This window comes from Notamacropus eugenii, chromosome 3, assembly GCF_028372415.1.
Source record: "Notamacropus eugenii isolate mMacEug1 chromosome 3, mMacEug1.pri_v2, whole genome shotgun sequence".
NCBI classification, from domain to species: domain Eukaryota; kingdom Metazoa; phylum Chordata; class Mammalia; order Diprotodontia; family Macropodidae; genus Notamacropus; species Notamacropus eugenii.
Genome location: NC_092874.1, coordinates 93,709,906 through 93,734,317, shown reverse-complemented (window position 1 = coordinate 93,734,317; position 24,412 = coordinate 93,709,906). Strand labels below are relative to the sequence as shown.

Here is a 24,412-nt window from a genome sequence, read left to right as displayed (position 1 = left end):
ACTTAAAAACCTTCAGGGGAGAATGTTTACTGAATACATTTTATAGTACTGAATCTGGCTTTCAAGACCTTGTACCATTTGATTTTGACCTAGTTTTTAGCTTTCCAGCCCTGTTTCTGTTTCCCGTTCTCTTACTGCTTTCTCATCTTTGTGCCAGTACTCCCTCACTCTCTGCATGATGCCAGGAAAGGGCTCTTCCCTGTCCCTTCCCTCCCTGCTTTTCAGACCCAGCTCAGGTGCTATTTCTTCCATGTCATCTTCCTTGCCTCATCACACACTGAAATTTATACCTCAAATCCCTTATAACTCTTTTCTTTGTTTTTTGTCTTTGAATTTATCACATTTTTCCTTTGTTCGTGCGTATTTGTAAATATTTATCCTCACCCCCTCATCCCATGGGAAGCTCCTTGAGACCAAGATCTGTTCATAATGAGTTTTGCTGTTCTTCCCTTCCTTCTCTCTACTGCCATACTGATCATAATGTCTACTCAGTCAACACTTAAAATTCTGAGTGAAATTGGCATTAATGATTCATTTTAGAAGTTTTTATTAGTTTCATTATTTATTTCATTTTTTAGAACTGTTGGACATGAAGTTGACCATCTGCTAAAAGTGAATTTTTTAAATTAGATTTTTCTCATTTATATTCCTTTTGAAACATCTGTAGTTTCCACATAAAAAGTATGCTGGCTATTTGTTCCATAATAATACCTCTGTAGTTTTGCCTATGTTGTTAGCAATTTTCTGCCTTCTTTTTAATGTACCCTGTATACATTTCAACTATACTCAAGTTTTCAGAACAAGACAGAGAACAGGTCAAGGAGTAAAACAATAAAATATAGAAGTGCTAGAAGAAATCCCATAGATTTGTGGATTGTTTACCTCTGTTTCCCTATGACTTCCAAGAAGAAAGAGAAACGTTACAAGTAGATTCATGAAATGGTTGATGAAAAATATCTTGAAACATATAAGGCTTTTAAAATTCACAGTTTTCTTATAATTATGTCTGCAGATGTAAAGAAAAGTCATATCCAACTGACCTTCCAGCTGCCAGTATTGTGATTTGCTTCTACAATGAAGCCTTTTCTGCCTTGCTTCGGACAGTGCATAGTGTCATAGACCGAACACCGGCACATCTCCTTCATGAAATTATCTTGGTAGATGACAATAGTGAGTTTGGTGAGTGTAACTGTAATTCTCGGACTAGATGTGGTTGATCTAGGGTAGCAGCACTAGTCATTCCGTTTTGTTTTAATAGCAGTGATGGTCATGCACATGTAATTGAATATTCAAAATGGAAGGTAGAAACTCTTGTTCTGCACAAAATGCTAGTAGGGTTAGCTATTGTTAAGAGTTCTAACCATTGACTATATCATAGCTTTAATAGGAAATTGGAGTAGTTTAGTCCATGGACAGATCCTGGCATCCATGTTCAGTGCTTGAAATTTGTTGCTGCAATTGTATGTTGCTGTGGACAGTTTTCAGCTTACAAATGGGTTTTGTTTCAAAAGGTCATTTATGAGCTTCCTGTTGGCAATTTTAAACTCATTTTACCAGGATACAATGTTGTAAATTTTGGTTAGTTTCTTGGCTCACCCTTAGTAGCTTATTTTAGCCCGTAATATTGCTGAATACCATATAGTTGCCATGAAAATAGTAGAAATAATTAAATAAAATATATCAATAACATTGAGTGAGACATACTTTCTCTTTAATGACAGTCATATTGCTTGAGAAAAATAGATTTAATTAGAATAGTGTGAGGAAGGTATTGGTCTATGATTTTTAAGGGCTTCAGTGTCTTCTAATTTTAAAATATAAGGTAGATAGAAATTTTTGTGGATATTCTGAAGGGGATACATGAACAGTTTCAGTATATGGTGAAGGTACTTTGAAAATTTTTGACTTTCATTTTCCTTTATTATTTCACTTTTTAAAAAAAACCATTATTATTGGGGTTAATTTTTGGTTCAGATATGGAAGGATGGGAGAGAAATTTTCCTTAGGGAACTAGACAAGAGAGAAGGGAAGGGGGATAGGGGTTCTCGCATACATACACACACACATTTGTAAGAAAAAAAATTGCTTTAACTATAAGCTGTGAAAGCGGAGAAAGGTTCTTAAGTGGAGACTGGTCCAGTTTCTAAGAGGGTGAAAAAAGGAAAAAAACTTTTTACAATTGCGATTTTATCCCTCCCCACCCACCCCCCACTACCTCCCTCCCTCCCCACGACTGCATACAATTCTGTATAGATTCTACATATACTTTCCTATTGAGTATATTTTCACTATAGTCATGCTATGTAGTCAGACTAAGATAAATGAAAGACTCCGTATAACAAATCAGAACATGATACACAAACAGATACACATACACAAACATGATCTGCTACATTATGTAAGTGACTTCCATATTTCTCTCTCTGAGTGTGGAAGGCATTTTGCCTTGAGGTCCACCATTGGGATTTTTTTTTTTTTTTCAGAAGTTCTTGTGTTATTACAAAAATCTAAGTCTACCAGAAAAAACTCTCACACACTGTGGTTGTTGCTGTACATAAAGTTCTCCTGGTTCTGCTCCTTTCACTCAGCATCAGGTCATATAAGTCCTTCCAGGCCTCTCTGAAGTCTTCTTGTTCATCATTTCTTATGGCACAGTAGTACTCCATTACATTCATATACCATAATTTATTCAGCCATTCCCCAATTGATGGACATCCCCTTGACTTCCAGTTTTTGGCAACTACATAGAGTGCTGCTATAAATATTTTTGTACATGTGGGACCCTTTCCCATTTTTATGATCTCTTGGGGATATAGTCCTAGTAGCGATATTGCTGGGTCAAAGGGTATGCACATTTTTGTAGCCCTTTGGGCATAGTTCCAAATTGCTCTCCAGAATGGTTGGATGCGCTCACAGCTCCACCAACAATGAATTAGTGTTCCAACTCTCCCACATCCTCTCCAGCATGGAAAAAAACTTTTTAAAGTTAAACATTCCTCAGAGTCCAGGACAGCTTGCCTATTCGTCAAGCAACTAGGTTTGGACTGTCTTAGGGCAGGTGGGGTTAGCTTGCCCTTTGTGCATATGGGCCAGTCATAAATCTTTCAGGGTCTTTGTAAATGGCAGAGATGAGTTTGCTAAGCAGAGGTAATAAGAATTAAGAAAAAGCCAAGCTTTTTCCATTTCTCTTTACTGTGTATATTTTTGCGATTTCTAACTATTTAGGCTTGCTCTCTTATAGATCTCTTCCATTATGCCTTTTCCATAACCAGTCATAGTTTTCTAAACAAGGTATTTTCCAAATTACAAACACTTGATTTATGACTAGCAGAGACTGTTTTACTTTTAGTCTTTTTAGCTTTAATAAAATTTACTAAAAAAATCTCACCTGGGCCATTGTGTTCTTAACTACAGGAGAAGGAGTGAATTACAGAGTGGTTGAAATTTTGAGTATTTTTCCATAATGATATTAAATATTAGTCCACTCAGTGGACTAGTGCAAACAATATTCAATTTAATAATTGAATATTTAATTAAAAGTTGATTATATACTGACATATTTCAGTGATAAATAATTCAAAAATGAAAAAAAGTTCTTCTTAACCTTTCAGTGAAGTATGTTGTAATAACTTACGTGAAAGTATTCACAAATATCAGTAAATACCTTAGTACTTTAAGATTTACCCATATTTTTTATTTTTGTAAGTAATACACAGAATAAAAGACCAAATGGCCTTAAAATGAGGCCTCTACATTAAAACAAATAAATTTAGAACTATAATAAAGAAAAAGTAATTATTTGGCTATTTCAGATAATCTGAAAGGAGAACTAGATGAATATGTCCAAAAATATCTTCCGGGAAAAATTCAGGTGGTAAGAAATGAAAAGCGAGAGGGATTGATTCGGGGAAGAATGATTGGAGCAGCTCACGCTACAGGTATAACCTACTGTGCACTTTTCTTGTTGGAGAATAACCACTAATGGATCAGAGAGAGTGCAGGGGTATATGACAGATGGTAATTTAGAGTGCTAAAATGCCTCCTCTGTTTCTGCTAGAAGAGGTAAGATTTAGCTGAGTAATGACAAGATGTTAAAGAACCTTTTCTGGCCTGTAGAAAGCTGGGGAGTTGAAGTCAGAAATTTTTACATGGCCATTCTCTCTGGATAATCCTATTTGTTAATTGTTGCCCTCAAAAATCTGACTTCTCTTATATCAATATTAAATGAACAAAAGATCAGAACTGAAATATTACTTGATTCCATTACTTACATTTTGTTAATATATTTTGCTTCAGCATTGTCCTCAGCTGGTGATGGTTAGAAAAGCTAAGTCCTTCCAGCTCAAAACTATGAAACATAGAGAAATGAATCCTGGGGGGAAAATGCTGAAGTAACTCAGATGATGTCCGTGAAAACAGCACTAAAGTGACAGAACTTTATGTTAATTGCACTGACCAATTTTGGTGTTGGAAGAGTGGACAATACATATTTCCATTCTCTTGTTAGAGGAGATGGGGCATCCCAGGAGCATAACATTCCATGTACCTTCAAGTGAGGTTGCTTTGTTGATTATTTTTCTTTGTTACAAAGGATAATAAGTATTGGGATAGAGGCAGGAGTTGTGATCGAAAAAAGTCAGCAGTAAAGCATTTTTTTAAAATAAAAGTACGCTGAAAGAGGTTAGAGGAAGAGAAGTGGATGGAAAGAGGAAGAAAATGTGACAACAGACTGTTGCCATGGGAGGCTGTTTTAGTCATGGAGGAGAGAAAAGAAATCCTAAAAAATCATAGTAGTATTGGTATAAGAGGCATGTATGATCCTCAAAGATTTTAGAGAAATTATTAAAAGTAGATAGTTTGTGATAGGTGGTTATATTATCCTGTAGGATAGTGTTCATAATGATTGCTCAACATCATTAAGAAAAAGTTTAAAATATGTTCAATATCTTAATATTTTCAAGGCCAAAAAGTATATGTTAAATTTTAGAAAGATTTTTGGTTAAAATGGTTATAATTTTAAAGTTTTGGTACATGCAGGTTTAACTTCCAGTTATCTGCATTTGCTACAAGTTCAGTCTTGGACATCTCAGATAACTGCGATGTTAAGGTATCTTTGAGTTCTTGTCTTGACACTTAAATCTAAATGATTATTAAATTTTTCCAACAGCACTATTAAGAGTTTTTGACGTTCCCAAGTTATATAGTGCCTCCTAGTTTACAGCTGGTAGTAGATTAATGATTTAGAATATATTTGGAGCTATAGATAAGAGTGGCATTTATATTTTAGACTATGAAATTTTAGCGTTTCATCCATTTTAACTTGGGTTGGGACCAGAATTGGTTATTAGATTATTGTAATAATAATGACTTATTTTTATATTATAGTAATAATAATGAAAGCTATTAGATTATTCTAATTTTACCTTCCCAGGAGAAGTTCTTGTGTTCCTAGATAGTCACTGTGAGGTGAACAAGATGTGGCTACAACCTTTGCTGGTTCCAATTCAAGAAGACCGTAGGACGGTGGTATGCCCTGTGATTGATATTATCAGTGCTGATACACTTATGTACAGCTCATCTCCTATTGTACGTGGAGGATTCAACTGGGGTCTACACTTTAAATGGGATCTTGTTCCCTTTTCTGAGTTAGGAGGACCAGAAGGAGCTATTGCACCAATCAAGTAAGATTTGATCTTATGATTGGAAAACTTGGAATATGTAGTTGTACGGCAAAGGATTGTTGTTATTTCCTTCATTATTAGCAGATATTGTGGGCAGGTGATCATTTTGTCGTTTTAAAATCTCTTCTGTTTGTCTTTAGAGAGATTTAATAACATCCCATGAAAACACCTTGCAGGTTTTTAGGTGTTTGTGTATATGTTCAGAAACATTTCAGATGATATTTGTCCTTGCTTAGCTTTGCAGATGTCTGACTTGCAGAATCTAAACTTCTAACTTGGGTCCTTATGGATATGTTAATCAGTGACTAATATTCTTGAATTGTTTTAATTCCATAAAAGATTTATGCCTTTGCTAAGCTAATTGTCCATGACTTGTAGTTTAGTGGATCAGGGTAATTATAATTTAACTTTACTTACCTATTAAGTCATTTTAGTTATGTAATAGTACAGCACATATGCAACTTTAACTCTCTACACAGTTGAAAAAGAATGAAGTAAAGCAATAAAGTCCTTTGAGCGGCCAGAAGATGTCTCAAAGTCCAGCCACTAAAGCCCTAGAAACTTCCTCAGGCCCTGATATACCCACTCTGTCTGTCTGCCCTTCTCCCTCTCTGTTTTGTGGTTCATTCTGACCATCTTGGGTCCTTTCTTAACCGACAGCAGATTAGAAATACTAAATTGAAAGGGAAAACAAGTTTCTTGAAGCAGGCACAGTATAGAAGCAACAAGAAATGATGCTTGATAGCTTGACAGTGAGTGGGGAAGAGACAGAAAGACTGTAAAAATCAGAAGAACCCAAAAAGTATTGCAGTCTGGGGTCATTTACTTTAGAGAGAACCAGCCTTTTCATGCCTTAATAGACCTGAATGCATGAGAATGTTAGAGAATAGTATCCCATGAGGAAATCTGAGTTATCAGTGAAAGGTTATTGTATTCTTTTTAAAAAGGAAAAGAAGTATAATCCATTTTAGAAAGATTTCTTTTAAAATGTTTATAATAAAAAAAATTGGAAAGTTCAGTTGTGTCTGATTAGTGGACAATAACTGTGCTGATGCTGCCTGGTGTTTCTATGGTACTTTTCTAGTTTTACTATAGACAATTGCTGCAAAGTTACACTGACTTGCAAAGGAAAGTTTTCCAAAATAACTATCTGTATGGAATCAAAGTGATTATTTTCTTCTTCTAGGTCACCTACAATGGCGGGAGGCTTATTTGCTATGAACAGACACTATTTCAGTGAACTTGGACAATATGACAGCGGCATGGATATTTGGGGAGGTGAAAATTTAGAAATATCATTTAGGGTAATTCAGATTTTATATGTATTAAATTGTTAACCTCATGCCTAAAGAAGATAATCTAATTTTCAGCTATTTCTAATTTTAGCACTTTGTATACATTCTCGTAGGAGGTTACTAGGTGGTTCAGCAGACAGAGAGCTGGGCCTGGAGTTAGAAAAACATGAGTTCAACTATGGCCTCAGACACTGGTTTTGTGACTCTGGGCAAGTCCCCTAACCTTTGTTTGCTTCAGTTTCTTCAGCTGTAAAATGGGGATAATAGTAGCATCTGTGGCCTATGAGACACTGTTTGTAAAGTGCTTAGCACAGTGCCTAGGTGACTGCACTGAATTCCTTCCTTCCCTCCCTCTGCTCCTCCCTCCTTTTTTCCTTCCCTCTCTCCATTCCTCCTCTTTTTCTCCCCATCCTCCTTTATGTTTAATGTATGTTAATTATACCATATTTTGATGATCACACTGGAAGCATCTTTAGACATTTGGTTGAATTTACCAAAGATTTATTTTTTAAAAATTGGAAAAGTAAACCAAATATAATTTCAGAAAGCCTTAATGTGAACGTTAATTTGACTTTTTTCTTCCTCATCTTTTATTAATTTTACTTGGCATAATTTGTAATGCCTTTGTAATGTTTTTGTTCACTTATCTCACAAAAGTTTATTGACTACCTGCTATATGTGAATCATGTAAAGATGAATCAGACACAGCTCCTGGCCACGAATAGTTTAGAGCTGCTGAGAGATAAGACATTCACAAAGACACACACACACACCAATAAGAAAACTACAAATGAGACTTGTAGCTAGAGGGGCTCAAGGTCTCACTCAGCACTAGGTCTTCTAGAGCAGCAGGATTTCAGCAGGTGTAGACAATGGACTGGGGAATTCCAGGTGGGAAGAAGGCAGAGATCTAAGACTTGGAGGCAGAAAAGTGTAGAATTAAAGTATGTTCTGATAGCAGTTTTGCAGGCCTTGGAATAGGAAGAGGCCTGGCTTGGAATCTTCCCAAGTGTAGTTCTGGGATGAAAGGTGAGTCACTGTAATTTCCATGAGCCTTGGTTTTCTCATCTTATAAAGTGATGACGATAACACTTGTAGTACCTGCCTCACCGGAGAGGAAAATAGTGCAAATATCGAACTCCACATCTAATGTAGTGAATTGGTTCCTCAGATATGTAATTTAAAATAAGACTGAGCAGCCTTACAGAGTGCAGTTATTTAAACCATACATGAAGGGACCAATAATTGAGGTTTGGTGATGTTATGGTAGGGTTTGGTTATTCAGATCCATCCAACAAACATTTATGATTACTGTTAGTATAGATAACAACAATGAAATATGGACTATGTACAATTCTTTGCTAGGTGCCGAGGCTAAAAAGAAAAAATGAAGTAGGCCATTTAAGGAGCTTGCCTTCTCTTTGAGGGATACATCATGTACAGAAGCAAGTAAATACAAAGTGATATACACTTTGACATGACGAGGAAGACGGTACTAATGAGTAGAGACTGGGACATCAGGAAGAAAATCTCCTTCAGGAAGTGGCCCCTGAACTGGGCTTTGAAGGGTGCTGTAGGGCTTCCGTAATTCATGTCATCATGTCAGAACAGATTGGTTGAGGCAGCAGTGTGGGTTATCATGTCCATTTTACAGATGGGGAAAGAGTGAAAGAACATTTGTTAACCTCTTACTACGAGCTCCCGCTTTTGGAAAAGTCTCATAAATGGACCTGTCCTTCCCTCTGCTTAAAATATATATATGTATATATGTATGCATGTATATATATGTATATATTTGACTATTTTGTTAGTACATTGCCTAAATGTCTATCTGTCTCCTCTCCAAGACAGCTATTATTTATAATAAGGCATTTTTTTTTTAAAAGAGGAATGAAAAGAGCTGGTCAAACCAATCAACACATCAAAAAAAAAAAATGTGAATCTATGCAGTGCCCCTTCCCTGTGGCCCTCTTGCCTCAGTATAGTAGGAGGTGTCTTCTCATTTTTTCTCTGGCATCATGCTTGCTCTTCATAATTTTGGAACACTTACTTTTTTTTATCGTTTTGTGGTTATTTACATTATTGTGGGTTTTGTGAAGGTTTCCTTTGTTCTGTCTACTTCACTTTGCATCAGTTCATTGAAGTCTTTCTTGCTTATTATTCATCATATTCATCATTTTTAAAGCACGGTTATATTCCATCACATTCATGTAGCATGGTTTGTTTAGCTGTTTCCTGAACAATGGATATCACAAAAAAGTGCTGCTATAAATATTTTGGTGTGTACGGAGGCTTTCCTGTCAGTGAGTTACTTGTGTTATGTGCCTGTCAGTGGAATTTGGCTCCGAGAGGATGGATACGTTAGTCTCCTTATTTGCAGAATGACAGCTTGCTTTCCATAATAGTTGTGCTACTCCGCAGTTCCACCAACAGTGCATTAGTTGGGCCATTTTTCCACACTCTGCAACATTAACTGTAGACATCTTTTATCATCTTTTCCAATTTTCTGGGTATGAGCTGAAACTTCAGGGTTGTTTTTGCATTTCACTTAATAGTGTTTTGGTACATCCTTTTATATGGTTGTTAATAGTTTGCAGTTTTTATTTGAGAACTGTTCATATCTTTTGACCACTAATGGCTTTAGAGTCCTTTTTCCCTTTGTCATGTTTTTCCATATTCTAATTTCTTGACATAGGCCAGGATTTCCTTTTGCATTTTCATATTCTTTTTCTCCTCTGTTTTCACTTCCTTTTTTCCATTTTTTCCAGGATTACTTTGTTTGCCCTGATAACCTGGGAAGTGTATAAGTATTCCTTGGTTTACTTTAACTTTATCTTGTTAAGGACTATTAATGGGGTCCCTTGAACTTGTCTTTTTGAGTTGCTATATTTTCCAGAAATGTTGGACTCAGAGTATGCAGGAGGCATAAAACCACAGCAGTAGGATGTGAAGTGTACTGTCAGTGAGTTATATTTTTGGAGTTTCTGCTTACTGTTTTTCAGGGAATGTTTTTAAGGAAGGTTTGTTTGAACGTCTTTTGGGAAGTGTCTATTGATTTAATACAAAATGAATAAAAAATAAGGAAATTACTAGACTAATTGCATATAACTAGTAAAAACATGCTAACTTATCTTTTGTTTTTATTTAGATCTGGATGTGTGGGGGCAAGCTCTTCATTATCCCTTGCTCTAGAGTAGGACACATTTTCCGGAAAAGGCGTCCATATGGATCTCCTGAAGGACAGGACACCATGACACATAACTCCTTACGACTGGCACATGTTTGGTTGGATGAGTATAAGGTGAGAATTACATTTCTTGTTTTTAAAGAAGAAGAGATCATAGGATGAAAGATATATAGTTGAAAGAGATCAGATAGATGAGGAAGTTGAGGCACAGAGAAGGTCTGTGATTTGTCAAAGGTTACTCAGTGGCAGAGCCAGGGCTTAGCAGAATGTCCTTTGGTTTCAAACCTAGCACTCTTTCCATGGTACCACACTCTGTCTTAAGGTAGTGATTGTTCCCATGCCTTTTTGCTGTTCTCATTTGTCCTAAGTTACCTAAGTTCCTATTTAGTTACCTTGATTTCTTTGAATCTTAATTAATTTTATTAATTTATATTTTGCTGATTTTAAAAATTTTAGTATTTTGTTTTGTGTCATGGAAAGGTTTTTTTTCTCTGTTAAAAATAATTATGTTATACCTTGAGAAAGCTTTGGGGTGGGATTAAGGTGGAAATAACAAAGCCAAGGGTGGTTACTAAGGATTGTATTAAAATGACAATTCTCAATCCTCAAGCTTCTTGATTTCAGTATTTGATACTATTATGCCTCAGTCTTTATAGTATCCCCCATACCCCTAGCTGTGAAAGGACTTAAAAATTTTATTCTAGAACCTTTTTATTTTCCCTCTGAACACTCTTCCTAGTGATTTCATCTATTACTGTGGCTTCAGTTATCTCTTCTATGCAAATTACTCCCAATTAATCAATCAAAAAGGATTTCTTAAGCACTTAATATATGCCAGACATGGAGCTAAGTGCTAGGGCAAATAAGATTGAAACAGTCCTTTACTTGGGGTGAGTTTACATTTAATGGGGAGTTAATGAATCTATAAATACAGGTGGCTGAATAAATACAAATCTGTGCTGCACAGTTAACTAGAAGGTGGCTTTTGGGGGAGGGGATGAGTGGTTGGGGAATGGAAAAGGGTTCATGCAAAAGGCAGAACTTGAGCTGCATATGGAAGGAAGAGCTTGAGGTAAAAAGGGAGTGCGTTTCAGGCAGAGGAAGTGGCCAAGGCAAGAGAGGACTGTGGAGGTGGGAATGGCAAGACTGGACGATGGATTTGCTATGTGGGCGGAGTGTTTGGATGTGAGGCTTACGTGAGTTTTGGTTCTGTGGAAGGTAGCTAGAAGGCCTTAAGGTACACAGGAGGGAATGCTCACTCACGCAAGAAGCCAAACTATAGTGAAAGAGAAATGTCCGTCAGAGATGGGAAGAGATTTCAAGGCGATCAAACAGCTTTCCACCCTGAGGTCGAAAGTAAGGAAGAAATCCTGTTGTCCCCTTTCCATATTCCACCCTTCAGACATCCCAGAGGTGCCCCAAACTCAATATATCCAAAATTGAACTCATTATCTTTGCTCCCCATCCCTAACCAAACCTTCTCTAATAAACTTTTCTATTTCTGTTGAAAGGACTACAATCCTTCCAGCTTCTGAGTTTTGTAACCTCAGCATTATCCTGGACCCCTCATTCTCCATTGACCCTACAAATCCAAGTAACTCCTAAACCCTACACCTTAAACTTTTCCTTTCTTCCTCCACAACATCCCTTCCACCTTATCCCTTCCTTCTTTCTTTGCTGCCCTAGTTTAAGCCATCCTCCTTTGTGTACCCAGGTCACTGCAGAAGCCTCCTCTATGTTGTGCTGTCACCATGACAGCTGAAATCTCTTAGAGGTATTGTCAGCTTGCTTCTGGCTTCATTTACAGTAAGAATGCCAGTCAGCGTGTGGTTGAATTCCTCCACTGATGTATAAGTCTATTGGTTTGGATGTAAGTGTGCTAGTAGTTAAAATAAGATTTGTAGACTAATAACTTCATGATTCTTAGCATCCTCTCTCCCCTTTCCAACATATCACCATCACTGCTGAAGTGCAGACTGCATGGGAATTACCTTGTATTGTTATTTGTTTTCTGGATCGGCATGATCCCCAGAATTTCTTACCTGTCGGCCAGACTTCTGATAGTAGAGTAGCTCAGTAATTACTGAAATGGTCTAAGGAAAGTAGGCAGATTTCTGAATCTGAGTTCTGCTTATGTAGCCTGTGAGAGCCTAAGATCACCTTTGAGTTATCCTGAAGCATTAGAAAAGGATTTCAGTAGAGGTTCAAGATGTGTTAACGTATGGAGCTATGATTTGCTAGTTGATTGTTCCCCCAACTTATAATTAAAAGGTGCTATTTTAAATTCTATTTAAAACTGAAATAGAGTTGCTGAATTGATATTAAGGAGGAATTTGATCTTTTTTTTTCCAACTTAGGAGCAATATTTTTCCTTGCGACCTGAGCTGAAGCTCAGAAGCTATGGAAACATCAGTGAACGTGTTGAATTGAGGAAAAAACTTGGCTGCAAATCATTTAAATGGTATTTGGATAATATCTACCCAGAGATGCAGCTAGCTGGGCCCAATGCCAAGCCACAACAACCTGTTTTTATTAATAGGGGACCCAAACGACCCAAAATTCTGCAGCGTGGACGGGTAAGGAAGTAATTCCATTTTCATAGTTTTGGGTGAAACTGCATTAAATGAGATCCCCAGTGGATGCCATAAATGGTAATCTAGATAGCTCCAAAATGTCTTGATCTTTCATTTGGGAGTCTCATCTGCCTTTACAAAGGTAAAGACCTTTGGCGTTTAAGTTCTAGAAGGACCGAGTCTCACACGGCTAACGTTAGGAATTCTGCATTTGATTGGGTTAAAAAATATTCCAGTGTCTTCTGTTTTGGTTGAGGATTGCGTTGTTCAGAGTTGTTTGTTTTCACAGTGTTATTCTTATTGAATAAACTGTTCTCCTGGCACAGATCACTTTACTCTGTATTGGTTTCCCCATGTTTTTCTGAAACCATTGATGTCATTGTTTTTTATGGTACAACACATTCTGCACTCCTGTATAACTCCAACCTAATCACTGCTCATATGATACTTTTGACGTTGCTTTAGCCTTGTTGACAATATGATTTTTGTGTTGGTGATCATTAAGGATATTACTCTGTGGTTTTCTTTCTTTATATTGACTTTGTCTGGTTTCAGTACCAAGAACACTTTGGCTCTAACTTTTGGAAAAAACAGGGCTCTAGTTTTGGGGTAGGTAGAATATCCAAGTTTCCTTTTAGTAATTGTAAAGATTGTCCCTTTAATTTTTTTAAAAAGAATTTTCCCTTATTTTTCAGTATATGTTGACATTGAAAAATTGGCTACTTTAGAAGGGGCTTCCCCAGCTATACTAATTATTACTGATTTTTCCCTTTTCTTAATTCCTTTTAGGCATGTACAGTCTGTATGACAAAACTGACTATTTATAATATAGTACTGACAGCTTCCAGTCTTCCAGATAAGGCTGGAGATAAAGAATTCTGGTTTTTTATACCCATTAGATAACATGTCACATAGTCACATCCCTTCTTCTATTTCTAGGGATGTGTTCTCTCTGTTACATGCACACCTTTATGTGATAAATGGCTAAGAACTCTGTGTTTTCTTTTACAGCTCTATCACCTTCAAACCAATAAATGTTTGGCTGCTCAGGGTCACCCAAGTCAGAAAGGAGGACTAGTAGTTCTTAAGGTGTGTGACTACAGTGATCCGAATCAGGTGAGTGATGGCTCATCTTTTCATTCTTTCCTAGTTCTCCTCTGCCTCTTGACTGAAAGGTGTGAAGTACATTTTGTTATCTATTTCTGGCATCATAATTAGTTGGTTGTTGTTCATTTGTTTCTGTATCCAATTCTGCATAACACTATTGGGGGTTTTCTTGACATAGATATTTCCTTCTCCAGTTCGCTTTACAGATGAGGAAACTGAGGTAAATAGGGTGAAATGACTTTGCCAGGGTCATATAGCTAGTGTCTGAGGCCAGATTTGAACTCAGGAAGATGAGTCTTGGGCTGCAGGCCCAGCACTCTATCTACTGTACCACCTAGCTGCCCCTGTCTTTTTTCAGGTAATCCTTAAATTAGTAAATCAGTTTAGTTATTAAACAGCTACCATGTTCTGGGAGGAGACATTTGCAACAGGTGGAACCAGGAGAAGCCCTATAGAAAAGGTGACTTTTGAACTGATTCTTAAAACCAGAGATTTCAAGACACAGAATTAGGAGGGAGTTATGTTCCAGGCATTGGAGACACTCAGTGCAAAGGCAGAGAGAGGAAATAGAGTATTGTGTGAGGGATAGCAAGAAGGCCTGCTGGGTAGGACTATAGAGTTATGGAGCGGAAAAATGAGAAACAAGACTGCAAGAAATGATCGGACTGGGTTGTGAAGTTTTAAATGCTAAACTAAAATGCTAAAGAGTTTCTATGGAGCTGCTGGAGTTTATTGAGTTCCTCAGTTTGGCTGCTCTTTATATTTTCATTTACATTGTCTTAGTCATAGTCCAGTTAATCAAGTTATGCAAATGTCTGCTCTAGTTCATACAAATGTTCCCTTATTTCTTTGAATTCTCATTTATTATCATACAGCAGTATTTCATTACATTCCTATCCTACAGTTTTTTAACCATAGCCATATCGTTTCCAGTTTGGTGACAAAAGAATTGCTGCTATAAATTAATTTTGGTATACATTGAAACTTTGAGCTCTTGGCATATGTGGCTCACAGTTGGATCACGGGACCAAAGGCACTTGTGTTATAGAATTTCAAGTTCTCACCCAGAGCATTGGGCTCCTCTCATAGCTTTACCAACACTGTCCTAATGTTATCTATCTTCCCATAACACTGGGTATCATTTTTGTCATTGTCATCTTTGCTCATTTTCAAGGTGCATAGTAAAACCTCAGGGTGGTTTTAATACATGGATCTTCTTCAGGATGGGAAGCATGTTTTCATGGTCTTTTGTCATTTGCGCTTCTTTTCTAGAAAATGGTTTTTCTCCTTTGACCTGTTGGGGAATCGCTCTTGTTCTTATATATCTGTCACTTCCTTATAGAATATGAATATTAGACTTATCAGTGATATCAGTGACAAGAATACTTTCCACTTGAAGTTTCTCTTCTTCCCTTTTGCTAGTGCAAAATGCCTTTACATTGTGTTCAATCAGAAGTATCTTTTGCCTTTTATAACCATCTCTCTCCCTTGTTTGGTTAAGAATTCACTAACTCTACCACCATTATGTCCTTCCAGTCTCTATTTTTTTTTTTAATGAGGCGACCTTTTATATTTAAGTTATAGGCCCATTTTGACCTTATCGTGAGATGTTGTTTAAGGCCTAATTTCTGCCAAACAAGTCAGGGTTAAACCTAGTTCATACCTTGATCTTTTCTCAGTTGGACTATTGCATTATCCTGCTGCTCGGTTTCCCTGCCACGTCCCTCCTCACTCCTTCCTCCACTCAGCTCTTTCCTCCACTCAGAGGCCAAGGTGGTTTTTCTAAAGTGTAGACCTTCTTCATCTTACTCCCATGTTTGTTGAACTTCATTGGCCCCTCTGTGGCTCCAGGATCAATATAAACTTCTGTTTGATGTTTAAAAGTCTTTGTAGCCTAACCTGTTCCTACCTTTCTTTTTATACTTTACTCTCCTGCAGTGAGCCACCTGTTGGCCTGGTAGTATTTTCTTGAACTTGGTGTGTTGTGTCCTCCTGTGTCTGTGCCTTTTCAGTGGTTGTTCCCTGCACCTGGAATGCTCTCTTAAGTCTCCTTGCTTCCTCCAAGACTCAGTTCAAATCCTACCTTCTGCAGGAGAGTTTTCAATCCTTCCAACAGCTAATACCATCTCCCTTTAGATTGCCTCTCATCTACTTCATATACATCTTGAATATACCTCTTTTTTACTGGTTGCTTTCCCCATAATTTAAGCTTGCCAACTGCTTATTTTTCTTTCTCCATCTCCCTAACACTTAGTATAAGGCTTGGCTTATAGTAAGTGCTTAATTAATGCTTATTGACTGATGATTAACTGACTGACTCAGTGTTAGAGAGAAGACTTCAGCCCAGGTGTTAACACAAGTTTAACTTTCAGTTCATGGTCCTAAGTTGCTTCTCTCTTAACTCCCATAGTGAAAATAAAAAGAATATTAAAATCCTATCAGTATCCAGTTGGTTTATAGGGCTATTGACTTCCTAAAGTTAACTACAAAAGCTTAGTTCAAATGATCTGACAAAGTGAAAATTAACCACTGATCACTATTCTGCCTCTATTGGAGCAGGGAGCTATTCATTTCCTGCTGTCCTATAGACAAAATTTTATCTGAATTTTGAGTTTTTCCATATTATTTTCACTTATATCACTGAGATCATTATTATCAATATTGTTATTCTGGTCTTGCTTTCTTTTCTTTTTATTAAGAGTTCATATAATCATGTTTGTCTAAGTCATATTCATCTTTTCTAATGGCTCAATAGCCTATTACATTCTTGTAGCCAATATGGGTTTACCTATTCTCCAATGGATACCTACTGTGTTTCCATTACTGTCACTACAAGAAAAAGTACTTCTGTGACAGTTTGGTTATTTTTAGGGATCTTTTTCATAGCACTTCCAGTAGTTATTAGTTCTGATGTTTATCATGTCAGCAAATTTGTTAGGTATGAGAATAAACCTCAGAGTTGTGATTTAGAGTATTGTATCACGTTTGTTGATAATTTTATATTTTGAAAATTATTTGGCTAACTTTGTTAACTCCCTATATATTTTGGATATACATGTTTTATGTTGTGTGGTGCATCAGAGGGTCTTAAATGCTTGTTGAATTGTTTTATCAGAGATATACTGGATGCAAAGACTTTTCTCACTCAGCTTCTCTTACTAAAATTGTTATTTTTAAATTTAAAAAATTTTATGTAAGAATTTTCTCTCGTGTGTACTTCTGTTCCTTGTTTAGTTATGAACTTTATACCCTAGTCAGAGCTATGGAAAATAATGTTTTGTTTTGTATTTTTAAATGTGAATATTTATTTTTAGGTTGCTTATATATATTTGGAGCTTATTTTCTACCCAAGTGATTTCCAAGTTTTCTTTTTAAGATAAACTTTTATTTTATACAATTAAACATTTTCTCTCCCCTCCTACCTCCCAAAAAGAATAACAACTTTTTTATAAGAAAATAAATTCCCACATTAACCCTGTCCTTTCTGTATATTTAATTCATAACTTTTCTGTGAGAAGGTAGGTAGCATTCTTCATTTTTACTGGCTCTTTGGAATCATTTGGTTGGTCATTACATTGATCAGAGTGTCACTTCTTATGACATAACAGAATTCCATTATACCCATAAGCAGTAATTTGTGTGCCCATTCTTGACACTTTGAATACAGGTTCTCTCTCCCTGCTTCCACTAAGTAACCCCTGGTGATGACATTGGTATGATACTAAATGTGTACATTCATTTAGGTAGCAGTCCTACCATGACCAATACGTACTTTAAATCTTCTTTTTATGTTTGTGTATGTTTTACGTAAGCCCTGAATTTCTTGCCAGATCAAGTCCTAGATATTCAGTTCATTTTGTTATTTTGAATGAATTTGTCACTTCCTCCTGGTATGAATGACTTTGTGGATTTCGTCCATACCCTGCTACATTACTGGTGCTATGATTGTTTCAGTTTCTCTTAGGAAATCATAAGCATGGCATAATTTTGCGCCATTCACCAGTGTTTGAAAGATGCTTTTACTTTCCTACCATTTACACCTCACCCTGTAGCACCCTGATCAGTCAGCTGACACAGTTTTTAAGAATCAACGATCTGCCGTGTTAAGAACTTTGGTCTTTATCTGGAAGTGGGAGGGAGTCATTTAGTGTTTTTGAGTGAGAGGCAGAGGCAGTAGGAACATAATTCTGCACTTAGTTTTTATCAGTGCTAAACAGTGAGGATATAAAGATAGGCAAAAACACGTGTGCTTAATGAGCACACGTTCATCATGTGAAAGGTGAGGAAGAACACTCCACCTTGGAGGGATTTAGCCAGGCATGGTCCTGAAGGAGGCCAGTGGTAACTGAGTTGTACTATGTGTGGAGAGGAGGACAACAGAGGGCAACTGGAAAGGCAGGAAGGGTCCCAGAAGACCTTTAAATGCTAAATAGAAGACTTTATATTTGATTGGAAGTAATAAGGAGTTGCCAGGGCTGTACTTTAAAAAAATCATTGTAGCAGATGAGTGGAAATGAATTGGGAGTGGAAAGAGACTTGAGGCAAGGAGACCAATTAGGCGGCCATTGAGGAGTCTGAAATGGGGTGGGAGCTGTTTGAGTACAGAGAGAATGTGTGTGTGTGTGTGTGTGTCTGTACGTGGATACACATGTACACACACACACACACGTCAATACATTTTTGAATATATCAGGAGAGAGTGAAGAGGAGACTTCCGCTCACTGAGAGGTTGCTTATGCCCTTGACAGCAATATGGAAGTTAGGAATAAGGGTTTCTAGGGAAAGATGAGTTATGATGTTTTGGACAGGTTGAGTTTGAGATGTCCAGAAGGTGACATGGTACTATTTTGGTACTATTTACTAGGAGAGACTAGACCTGGAAAGACTTATATGAGCTGATGCTGAGCAAAAGGAGCAGAACCAGGAGAACTTTGTGCACAGCAACGACCACAGTGTGTGAGAACTTTTTCTGGTAGACTTGGAACTTTGCAGCAATGCAAGGACTTAAAAAAAATTCCCAATGGTCTTTTAAGGCAAAATGCCTTCCACACCCAGAGAAAGAACTATGGAATTCAGTCACAGAATGTAACAGATCATTTTCTTTCATAGTATGTTTTGGTTTGTTATATGATTTTTCCCATTCATTTTAATTCTTCTGCACAGCATGACTATAGTTAAAATGTATGTAATAGGAATGTATGTGTAGAACCTACATAAAATTGTATGCCATCTTGGGGAAGGTAGGGGGGAGGGAAGGGAAAAAAATCGAAGTTATATGATAGTGATTGTAGAACACTGAAAATAATTAATTAATAAAATTAATTTAAAAAAAAAGAAACTAGGCCTGGATCTAAAGATTTCATTACCATTTTCACAGAGGACATTTGAACTGACATAGCCTCAGTCATCCTTATCTTCCATGAATAAAAGACAAACATTCTCAAATAGTGAATTCTTGAATGAGAAGCTAGGAACAAAGCTTAATGAAGTTTTTAATTCTTTGTTTCCAGGTCTGGATTTATAATGAAGAACATGAATTGATTTTAAATAATCTACTTTGCTTGGATATGTCAGAAACTCGTTCGTCTGACCCACCAAGGCTCATGAAATGCCATGGGTCAGGAGGATCCCAACAATGGATACTTGGGGTAAGGATCTGGCCTTACTGGTGTCCTGGAGTGTGATTATAAAGTTTGATAATAGGGTAACAGTAGCTTATTTCATCATAAAAACCCCTTGAAACAGATGTTATCTTTCTGCCAACACGAAAACTGAGGCTAGGAGCTTTTGACTATATTTGTATCGTCTGTATTTCCAATACTTCTTGAAGTTGGGTTTGATTTGGGCATTATGCTTAGCATAGTGCCTGGCACATACATAGTAAGTACTTTAATGTTTACTGACCAGCACCTGAAATGTCATCCCTTTTAAGACAGGCTGTTTTGCTTTTTTCTTTACATGTCGAAGCAAATAATTGGTGCTGTTTCTTCCCACCACTTTCTTTCAGAAAAACAGTCGGCTCTACCAGGTATCAGTTGGGCAGTGCCTGAAGGTGGTTGATCCCTTGAGTCGGAAAGGCTATGTTGCTATGGCAATCTGTGATGGCTCCTCCCCGCAACAGTGGTATTTGGAGAGCTAAGATGACACTAAAGGAGGAAGTCATGTTTCATTGGGTTCCTCCATCCTTGACTAGAGATGCTCTGGAGAGTTGACTGAGGATACAAACCAAGTCCTTAGCTGCTATTCCTGACTGGCACTGTCTTCTAGAGCAATTACTTTATTTACTCTGGAGATTTCTGGGGAAGTGGACAGAAATGAGGGATTGTATCAAGGCTAGAGAGTTCCTTAAGGTGCCTGTAGTACAGCAAGAAGTACAATTCATTCTTTTTGAGATATTAACAGAAGTTCTCCATTCATAAAGAGAAATTTAGGTTTTGATTTTTAGGCAGATTTTTTTAAAAAAAGAAAACCATATTTCTTGCTTTCCTTAGATTCATGCCTCATTTTAGTTGATTTTAAAAACAATGGTTTTAACTCATCTAGGTCTTTTGGTCCTTGGAAGAGTTGATTTTCTAGAGCTATTTTAAAATTTCTTACACACACACACACACACACACACACACACACACACACACACACACACACATATATCTTAGGTAGATAAATTGCTGTAGGTGGTTTGAATAACGTGTTCCTTTTAACTTCAGTGGCATTATTTGTAGATCCATATTTAAAGAGAAAGGTACTATTACAAATTTATTTTGCGTAATTATGATACCCACATTTATAATAAATTTTGTTTATTCATTAGGCTTTTTGTTTGCTCTTATCTTTCCTCCCAGTTCAGGGTTTCTGCATAGTCTGTGTTGCTTAAGGAATTCAGTAAGAAGCACTTTTTCATAGTTAGTGGCTTAAATGATTTGCTGGTTAGTCCATTTTATATTAATGTTAATACTGAGGCCAAGGTATTGAATCCCATAGAAGAAATTAAGTGCAAATTGAGAAATGGTCATTTCATAGTCATTTGGGACCAAATCTGAGTCAAGAGTGTGCCCTGAATCTAGAGGAGCAGTGACTATGGACACTGAGAAAAGCCACAGCCACAATGATGGTCATAGTTGTTAAGTACCTATAGTTATAAAATGTTCTGTTTTCCTAGCAGAATTCTGCGTCAGCAGTAGTAAAGCATCAATAACAATGAATTGATGAACTGATAGAGTCTGACATCCCCCCACCTTTGAAAACTTAAACCTATCTAGGTTGTATTTGGCTCAGGGATATTTTCCATTCAAAGGAAGACAGCCTTCAAAATAAATTTTGCCACATTTACTCTTCTTCATACACATTTATGATTGATTATATGTTGACTAAAGATTTAATATTCAATTCCTTAATTGTCTTCCATACCATATGTAGGGCAGGATACCCAATAACAGAAACAAATAAGATCTATGGAAGAAACTGGTGAATAGATTCTTCAGGGGCTACTTTCAAGATAATACCACTGGACTGAATAGAAGGCAGTGTCTTATGGGAGTTTTCAGTACCAGATCAAACCAGATCTGAACAGTAATCCATCCATATGGAGGAGTGAGGTTGGTTATCACATGGCAATATTTAAAGATCAAAATTGAGAGTAGTGAAACAATTGGTTTCAAAACGTCTTTCTCTTATAGCTAGGCACCTACTTGTCCTCTGAAGCACAAGAATATGAATTCCTACCTTCTGGAGGTCCTTTTCTGAAGGGAAGGGTTAGCTAGGACATTCCCTTTCCTAGCTAGCCAAGAGCTACAGCCTATCTAGTTGGGTAATCATATGAAATCACCTTTATCTAGATCATTCGCTACAAGACGTTTTCATATAATCTTAGAGTGGCAGAATTGGAAGTTACCTTAAATGTCATTTAATCCAACTTTCTAAGGCAGACATCATTTCTACAACAAATTTTATCAGAGGGCAATGTAGCAATGACAGCAGATCAGTAGCTGACTCTCCTGTGCTCCAGTGAAGCATTTCAAAACACTGGTAAGTGTTAAGAAAAACCATCTCTTTCAGCAGGCCTAGAGAAGGTTCACTCATCTCTGATATATCATCTCTGACAGCAGCACCAAAACTGGAGAACACTGAAGCCAGCAGAAGGTCTGGTATCCTTTTCAACCTGATTACTTTTCAGTAACTTGACCTGCCACAAAATGATGGGAAAAATTAGAAAATACTTCATGGGAGGAGAAATGAAATTCACACATAATCCAAAACTTTTACCTGCCATTTTCCACCAAACCAGATGTTCATGAGAAGCAGAATGAACAGATTTGAATTGTTACTTTCTCATGCTCCAGTGGGGCCTAAAAAGCCCTCATTTTGATAATGAATGAAACTACACACCTGAGTACAGGTACGGCAGTGTACTGGTGAGGCAGTAGGAAGCAGCTTATCAGACTAAACCCATTGGCAGCTGGCCACTGAGAAGCAGGTGCTCAACAGGTGACAGCACATTCTCCTCCAGTACTGTCTTTGCTCCTTATAAAGGGGCACATACCTCATTATGTCTAAAAGCTGGGTTACATTAATGAAGGAAATGAAAACTTTTTCAAACCATAAAGAACTATATAAAACATCAGTCTTCAAGTGGGTTTTTTCCCACCTGGGAGAAGAAGGGGAACTTGTTTGAATCTGCCATTTAGTATAGGAAACTCCCTGTGAAGATACCTCTACCAGTGCAACTCAGGAATTTGTGAGCATCTTGACCTTTTTAAGCTCACTAAAAGATGAGATGATTTGCCCAGGCGCATAAAAACTCAACAAACATTTGTTAAGTGTGTACTTTGGGCAGCCAGATGGCACAGAGGATAGAGTGCTGGGCCTGAAGTCAAAAAGACTCATCTTCTTGAGTTCAAATCTGGCCTGAGACATGTACTAGCTTATGTGACCTCGGCAAGTCATTTCACCCTGGTCTCAGTTTCCTCATCTGTAAAAGGAGCTGGGGAATGAAATAGCAAACCATTTCAGCACCTTTGCCAAAAAAACACTAAATGGGGTCACAAAGAGTCAGATGGGACTGAATGACTGCTTCCTTTATGCCAGGTGCTGTAGATACAAAGATAAATTATAGATCCTGTTCTCAAGGAGCTCAAAGTCTTAATGGGGGAGACAGTATGCAACACAATACAGTTATTTGCAAGGTAAATTGGAAATAATTGAGAGGTAAGGCACTAGATTTAAGGGGGATGAGGAAAGGTTTCCAAAGGTGGGATTCTAATGGGCACTTGAAGGAATTCAACATCAGAATCTGAATCCACATCTTTTATGTAATGGACTTTATAACATCACACTGCGGCTTAAAATTTACTCTTTAGAATTATAAGTATCAGAATAGTTGCCAATTTACATAGGGAGAGGCAATTTCCTCACTTAGCACTCTATTCAAACAAAATCATAGGTCCAAACCAAAAAGTGTTCATTGTATGGATGGCAGGGGATCTAAATAAAACTAGAATTTGGCTGACCATGGAACCAAAACCAGATTTTAATGTTAATCTTCACAATTCATGCTGAGGTTTTGATTTTGGCCAGATAGTTGCCTAGCTTCATTGATAAAAAGGGGGAAAGGAAAGCATATTGAGTATTTTCCACCTTGTTAAAAATCCAGTCTTCCTTGATGATTATGTCGGAAGCTCTAGGGCCTGTTAAATAGGCTAAAGGAACCCTGCCAAAGGCTGTTCTGATAGCTTTCAGAGTTCATCTCTGTGGCTCTAACATGGGATATGTGACCTAAGTGCTGCTTTTCTCTTAGCTATTTGCCACAAACGCCGTTCTCCCATTCCCCAGAGGAGCATTTGTTTTGTTTTGTTTTACCGTTGATGAGAATCTCCTGCCTGACTTAAGACTCTGAGCTGGGGCTTTTGCTCAGCAACTCTGAGTCAAAGATTCGGTGGAACGGTTCTCAGAAAGCTGCCTCAGGCTCAGGCAGTGATGTCATCAGGCTTCACTTGTGCTTGGCCATTTAAACTGCTACTGGTGAAAAGGAAAATGGAATGAAATGCATTTCATGGTGAATAAGCTGGAATTGAGCACAAGGTTACCTGAAAGTTTGTGGAGTGGAGAAAAAAGAGGAGAATCTTTACTTGGAAAACAGAGTACAGAAAACTTAGTGGTACCAAGTTCTATCAGTGAACTGGCTTCAGTCAGAAGACCCTAGAATCAAATCCAGCCTTGCACATGTAAGTCACTTATTAATATTTCAGTGCCTCCAAATGATACTATTATATGACTACCATATGTGACTCCTCCCCCCACAAAAATGGTTTCTCCCCCAAAATGTTTGCTCCCATTTTTCAAAAAAAAAAAAAAAAAAAAAAGAATTGGAGTCTAAATTCAGTCCACATGATAGTCAAAAAGCTAAAAACTTATTAAATAGACATTCCAAGACTTGAGAAAGGAATAGAAGTTATTGTTTTTAAATTCACCTATAAGCAAAATGCCTAAAAAGAAACAGGGAGAAAAAAATACAAGGTTGGATCTTGCTTTTAGTTTTTTGCAGGATAGTACAAGTCTTAGTCTTAGACAATA

At 37.2% G+C, this 24,412-nt stretch overlaps 1 protein-coding gene and 1 long non-coding RNA gene across 4 annotated transcripts in view; both read left to right on the top strand.

The window, feature by feature from the left end:
* GALNT11 (polypeptide N-acetylgalactosaminyltransferase 11) overlaps positions 1–20,653 on the top strand; it is a 53,204-nt gene extending 32,551 nt beyond the window's left edge. For all 3 annotated transcript variants that reach the window (XM_072652163.1, XM_072652160.1, XM_072652161.1), the window contains exons 4-12: positions 1,013–1,179; positions 3,813–3,938; positions 5,432–5,681; positions 6,868–6,985; positions 10,125–10,277; positions 12,521–12,739; positions 13,748–13,852; positions 19,354–19,491; positions 19,851–20,653. In XM_072652163.1, coding sequence (XP_072508264.1) covers positions 1,013–1,179; positions 3,813–3,938; positions 5,432–5,681; positions 6,868–6,985; positions 10,125–10,277; positions 12,521–12,739; positions 13,748–13,852; positions 19,354–19,491; positions 19,851–19,982 — 1,408 coding nt within the window. In that variant the 3' untranslated portion in view covers positions 19,983–20,653. The remainder of the gene's footprint in view (positions 1–1,012; positions 1,180–3,812; positions 3,939–5,431; positions 5,682–6,867; positions 6,986–10,124; positions 10,278–12,520; positions 12,740–13,747; positions 13,853–19,353; positions 19,492–19,850) is intronic.
* A 606-nt stretch (positions 20,654–21,259) lies between these two features.
* On the top strand, positions 21,260–24,063 carry LOC140532967 (uncharacterized). The gene is made up of 3 exons (XR_011976753.1): positions 21,260–21,438; positions 21,899–21,987; positions 23,518–24,063. It is a non-coding gene; the product is annotated as an uncharacterized lncRNA (long non-coding RNA).
* The last annotated feature ends 349 nt before the right edge of the window (positions 24,064–24,412 follow it).